General features: G+C 53.1%; 1 protein-coding gene across 4 annotated transcripts in view; it reads right to left on the bottom strand.

Annotated features, from left to right (window-relative positions):
• Positions 1–306: 306 nt before the first annotated feature.
• The window catches only part of QRICH1 (glutamine rich 1), a 28,481-nt gene continuing 22,787 nt past the window's right edge, over positions 307–6,000 (bottom strand). For all 4 annotated transcript variants that reach the window (XM_075938389.1, XM_075938387.1, XM_075938391.1 and 1 more), the window contains 4 exons: positions 3,098–3,206; positions 2,705–2,856; positions 2,053–2,143; positions 307–1,250 (listed from right to left, as the gene is read on the bottom strand). In XM_075938389.1, the coding sequence (XP_075794504.1) occupies positions 1,058–1,250; positions 2,053–2,143; positions 2,705–2,856; positions 3,098–3,206 (545 nt within the window). In that variant the 3' untranslated portion in view covers positions 307–1,057. The remainder of the gene's footprint in view (positions 1,251–2,052; positions 2,144–2,704; positions 2,857–3,097; positions 3,207–6,000) is intronic.

Below are 6,000 nucleotides of genomic sequence, written 5' to 3'. Positions count from 1 at the left end.
TGGCGCAATGGCAAATCCATATCTCTGGCTGGGCTGGAGGTTCTACCGGCACACGGCTTTCGTCTCCACGGGCAGATATTACACAGAAGGGAAGAGCCAACCCACCATGGAACGTCAAGGAGGACCTGGACATGCTCCCAGGAGTGAATTCCTTCAGACCTGCAGAGCTTGGAAAGACAAAGGGTCCAGGGAAACGTGACCTGAAAGCGTGTGACTGTGCAGGGGGGTGAGAATCACCCCAGGACATGCCTCTTTTGAATGCCCCCTCTTGCACTCGCCCCCAAATAAAGACACCGTTCAATGGCATGTTGAAAAGACGTGCTCGTCATTCTTAATAAACGACTAGAGTAAGAATACATAAGAGAAACAGGGTGGTATCTTTATATGATACACAAGTGTATGGTACAAGAACTCCATCAGGCACAGGCGCCCCAAGGGTTAAGGCCTCAGTGTCAGGCCAAAAAAAGAAGAGTGGTAAAGTTGGGTTTTTGTTGCTTTTTTTGTTGTTTTTTTTTTTTACTTTTAACATCTAAAAATGTCACTTAAAGGTCTGAATAGAAATCGGTTGGTTTTTAAGAAATCATAATTGCAGTTCACTCTCCTCCTCCTTCCAGGACAATAGCAAATTCATGTCTGAGCACGGAGGGGGGACCCCTGCCCCCTCGGCTGGCTGAGCAGGTCCATCCATCCTTCTGCGCTCTCCAGGCTGCACGTGGGCTGAGGCGGCGTCAGACACAAGCCGTCCAGGCCAATCCCGTAGCTCGCTCTGTTCTCTACAGCGTCAAAAACCAAAGTCAACCAGCAGGTTCAGCATCTCTGAGCTGGCGGAGAAACACAGCCCCAGGTGGTTCTAACAGCTCAGTGGGTTTGGGAGGATACACAATGGGGAGGTTTCCTTTTAGATTCTTTTAAAGAGAGGAAGCCTAAAAGGGCTTCCTAACTACACCAATAAAAAACAAAACGTAGGCATCTCCTTTAGTGTAAAAGTCTGTACAATTTAGGCTTGCTTGTCATCCCGCCACCCCATCCCACCCCCTTCTGAGCTGGGAAGGGTGCCTTAGTGCATGGTGCTGGCATTAGCCACAGCAATAGCTTCCTGAATCTCTCGTATGACCAGGATCCGAGTGAGCATCTGCTCCATCTGCTCTCTGCTGATTGGCTGGATGGAATACCAGATTGGGCTGTTCGGGGCTACCACCGGCTCCGGAGTTAAGTAAAATGTGTCATTCCGGCCTTTCACGCTCTGGGGGCTGCAAGGGGGGAAGAAAATCAGAGACAGGCAGGCTAGTTACATCCTAGTCAGAGACAGGCAGGCTAGTTACACGTCCTGAACAGGCAGCCTCATCCTAGTCACCCGGGCGCTAAGAACCCTCCGTGAAAGCTGCCCGGTTCGGAGACCCATGGGTGTTTACTTGCAGGGCAGGTACCTTTATGGGCAGTGGTCTCACACAGCTTCTACCACCAGAGCGTCCCGTTCAGCCCTCCTCCAGGGGAGAGCGGGGAGCTGCCACCACACTCAGCGAGGCTAGTGGGGTGAAGGGCCCCTTGGCTATCACGTGGGCCTAGATTCGTTAGGAACGATTACGTGTCACTCAGTCCCAAGGTTACCAATGGGCCTTTGAAGAGGGTTTTCTTCTCCGACACCATTGGCACTGCAGTTGAGCTAGTAGTGGGGCCCTTCCTGAAGGAGGGATGTGTACAGAGACCTCACGGTCACAGCAAGCCTCCATTTTCAGAGCTGCCGCCACCTCGCTTCTCCAGTGTCGCATACAACGCGGAGGGCCCTTCATCAGGGCACCTGCAGGCCAAGGGGCCACCGCACAAGCGTCACTGCTCGGACGTCTACAACAGCCCCGGGACTAACACCGGCAAATTCACACTTCAAGACTCAGCCCCTTCACATTCTTTGTGCCGCTCTGCAGGACAAGTCCCCCCCATAGTTACAAACTGTACCGGGGAAGGAGACAGACAGCTCTCTTTCTGGAGCTACAGAGTGCCGCCTGGGTGCATATTTACAAGAGACCTGCAACCCCTCGCGGCAGGAGCGCTCACCATTTGAAGAGGTAGAAGTCATAGAGCTTTATGGGGCAGCGCAGGGGGTTCTCTGGATTCTCAGTCTGCTCTGCATACATGTCATCTGTAACTGCAAACCGCCCCCCGAAAACCAGCGTCAGACTCCGTACACGAAAGCGCTTGTAGAACAGTAGAGAATAAAAGCAGCAAGCATCCAGCAGCCTCAATGTTGCAAATCCCACCTCATAAGGCGTTAGGAGTTCCCAGCTGCAGGAGCCATAACACGGCCCCAGGCAGCACCTTCAGCTCTGGGCTTTAGCAACATCCCACTCATCAACCCCCCAGCTAGCCGACCCCTGAAAGGCAGAGAGTCTGGCTACAGGAAGAGGCCCGTGAGCAGAGCGCTTCCACTGAAAGGAGAGAACAAGGCTCCTCTGAAACGCCTCTCTGCTCAGAGGCCCGTGTGTCACAGCGCCTCTGCCTGGAGAGAGGACTGGGAAAGAGGGCAGGGCCGTGTGCCTCAGCAAACCCAGCCACAGAACACCTGCTGTCTCGGATCATGGAGCTCCTGGGGGAGATTCACACTGTCTACCACACTGGAGCTCTTTGTAAGACTCTAGCAAACAGACCCGGCCAGTCAATCCCAGAGCATTCCACAAAAGGCTTGTTTCTCCTCTCCTCGGGGAACTACCTTTCTGGCCTGTCTGGTGTATGCCAAGTGCCTTCAGATACCGGATACTCGTGCTCTTATCCTTGGGATTGGAAGGGTTCTTCTTGGTCTGCCTCAAGACCTTGGAGAAAGCCAACTTCATATGCTGGTCTACTGTTTTCAACAGGAAGTACCTGAGCAGTGGGAAGAGGACAGAAGTGTGGGGGGCAAACAAAGCCTCTCTTCACCGCTCAGGGAGAGGAAACACTTTTGTGGGTATGAGCCAGCCAGGGTTCAAACCAGGCTGGGAGAGGCAGCTCTCTCCTCCTTGGGTTCCTGCATGGGATTCCTTGGATAAAAGGATCCCTCTGGGCTTTGCCCATTCAAAAGCGGGGGCCTGCTCTGAATCGGGGACCGGAACGGACACATACTTACTTGGTGTTAAAAAACATCAGTGTGGTGAGCAAGGTGGAAGGGGAGTGGGCGCCCAGCTGCTTGCACTCCCACAGCATCTCTTCTGTGACGTGGCTGGGGAGAACGTAACCTGTAACACGAGAAGCAGGCATCGCTGACAGGTGCTACGCCACAGGCCGGCAGCGCACGGGTACACATGCGACAAGCTCCCTCGGAGGGGAGCCAGATGGATGCTCGTTTCAGTGGCTCACTTTGATCTCGACCACGAGGGAAGGATGAGCAAGCTGAGCTCTCGGCCCCATGCACAGGGTCATACACTCTAGACTTGCTCCTGTGCACAAGGGAAAGCCCAGACTCCCAACACCTAGACAACCCCACAGGCTGCACAATGGCAGAGAACAAAGCATCAATCCAACAGGCAGAGGAAAAACAAAAGGAAGCAAAAATATCTGAACCCAAATGTAGAATTGATAGGTGGCCAGAGCAAACCCAGAGCAGGGGGTATAAAAATCTGGTGAAGTAACAGATTCCTGTTCCCTGAAAATACCATCCTTTCGCTCTCATCTTCGGAGCAGGGTGTAACCTTCCCTACTGCAGCAAGAGCACATTTTGTTTGCGCAAGTTCTGTTTTATCAGACACCTGTACATAGTGAAGGACACCTCCCCTCCCCCCCGCCCCCCCCCCAAAAAGGGCTCAATGTTTGCATGTTTTTGGCTACAATATTTTTAAGGCTTTGCTTAAAAAGTACCCACAAATGGATTACAAAATGAGCATCATAACAAGCCATGCCTTAGGGCAAATCTCTATTTATCACTGGATGCTGACCTAATCCCTCATCACTGGCGCAGAATAAAGCAAATGCATTGCCAATGCAAGTCACATCGCTGGACGCCAAGGGTAAGTCACTGGGAAGCGCCAGACTGGGTCCAGGTAGCCCAGTGTCCGGTCTTCCAACAGTGGCCTGGGCCAGGCGCCCCAGGCCAGGTGCTCCAGAGGGAGCAAATAGAACAGGGAACCATGAAGCGATCCCTCTCCTGGCACCCATTCCCAGCCCGACACACCGAGGCTGCGACGCCCTCCCCAGCCTGGTTAACAGCTATTACAGACCTGGCCTCTGAACGCAACTAGGTTTTGAACCCTATTCGAGTCTTGGCCTTCCTGACACCCTCTGGCAGAATTCCACAGGTGGGCTGTGCTGGGTGAAGAAACGCTTCTTTGGTTTTAAAACCTATTTATTTTGTATTTGGTGACCCCTAAATCTTGCGTTAGGAGTAAGAGTAAACGGTCACCGTCTGTCTCCACACCAGCCAAGACCGTACAGCCCTCTAGCACAGCCTCCCTCGTCTCTTTTCCTAGCTGAGAAGTCAGCCGTCCAAATCTTGCCTCACGCGGAAGGGGTCACCTATGCCTAGTTTTCATTGCCCCTTTTCTGAATCTTTCCCAGTTCCAATATATCTTGAAGATGGGGCGACCACAGCTGCATCCAGCACCCAAGTGAGGGTGTACCATGATTTCAAGAAGCAGTAGGATTTTTCTATCTTCGCTGCTATCCCAACACTGCTAGCTTTGACTGCTGCTATGCACCGAGTGGATGTTTCCAGAGAGCTATCCACAATGACACCAGATCTGTCTCGACACCTGGTGTCCTCACCTACAACAGTGGAACCTCTGCAAACCAGAACACTTGTCTGGCCAGAATGTTCCTGGACCAGAGAGCCAGGCGCAACCCTACAGGGCTGTAAGCTGGTGCGCAGCAGCAGGACCGGGAGCCCAGCAGCTCTGCCTTGTGGGGCCAGAAGCCCAAACTGCTGGGAACTGGGCTGCCCAGCTTAGCAAAGGGGGCGGGGGAGGGAGAGAGACAGAGACAGAGACAGACGGACTGCCCTGCCAGTCTGGCTAACAGCAGTGGGGGAGGGAACCAGCTGGAAGGCTGTTCGGGGGGGGGGGAAGGGGGGGGTGTAGTTGGGAGACTAGATACAACCTCTCCTGGTCCAAGTCAAGTCCCGAGGATGCCGGACCAGGGAGGTCCAACCTGTATTTCCAATCTGGGGACAGTTTATACCTTCATGTCTGGCACAGCTAGGGGCACCCACATGGCCACACAATATGCCAACAACCTTATGGCTGACCACGAAAGTTTCTTCAGCTCTAGCATCCTTCCTCGTACGCCATACTGATGGCCTCATGTGGATTCCTGGGAAGGAGACCCTTGAAGAATTCCCCTGGGATTTCAACCATTTCCACCCCACCATCAATCTCAGCCTAGACCAGTCCCCACATGAGAGCCACTTCCTTGACACTACAGTGCAATTAAATGACAGCCACATTTCCACCAGCCCACACTGGAAACTTCGTGACCACTACTTTTACGTACATGCCTCTAGCTTCCATCCAGGACTCACACCACACAACTGTTTATAGCCAGGTCCTAAGACACAACCAGATTTGCTCCAATCCCACAGACAGGCACCTGCAGGATCTCTATCAGGCATCCTTAAAACTGATCCTTTCACCTAGGAAGTGAAAACACAGATCAGCAGAGCCAGAGGAGCCCCTGGCTTCAGCTTCGAGACAGGCCCAGCAAGGGGAAAAACAGAAACCCACTCCTCATCACCTATAGCTGCCAGCTTAGGCCCCTCCAGTGCATCATGAGCCTTGGGAGACAGGACAATCCTCACCTACAGACAGCCCTCGACCTGAAGCAAATTCTTTCCAGCAGCCACACAGCCATGCTTACCCAGGAACCTACCCATGCAATAAACCCCAGTGCCAACTCTGTCCACACAGCAACACAACAGCCTAACCACGTACGCCACAACACCAGGGGCTCATCCATCAACGTAATCTATGCCATCAAGTGCCAGCCAGGCCCCTCTGACAGGTCTATTGGCCAAACCAGACAGTCGCTACACCAAGGGATAAA

This window comes from Pelodiscus sinensis, chromosome 11, assembly GCF_049634645.1.
Source record: "Pelodiscus sinensis isolate JC-2024 chromosome 11, ASM4963464v1, whole genome shotgun sequence".
In the NCBI taxonomy this organism is placed as follows: domain Eukaryota; kingdom Metazoa; phylum Chordata; order Testudines; family Trionychidae; genus Pelodiscus; species Pelodiscus sinensis.
The sequence above is the reverse complement of the archived record's forward strand: the minus strand, read 5'-3'. Positions and strand labels throughout refer to the sequence as shown.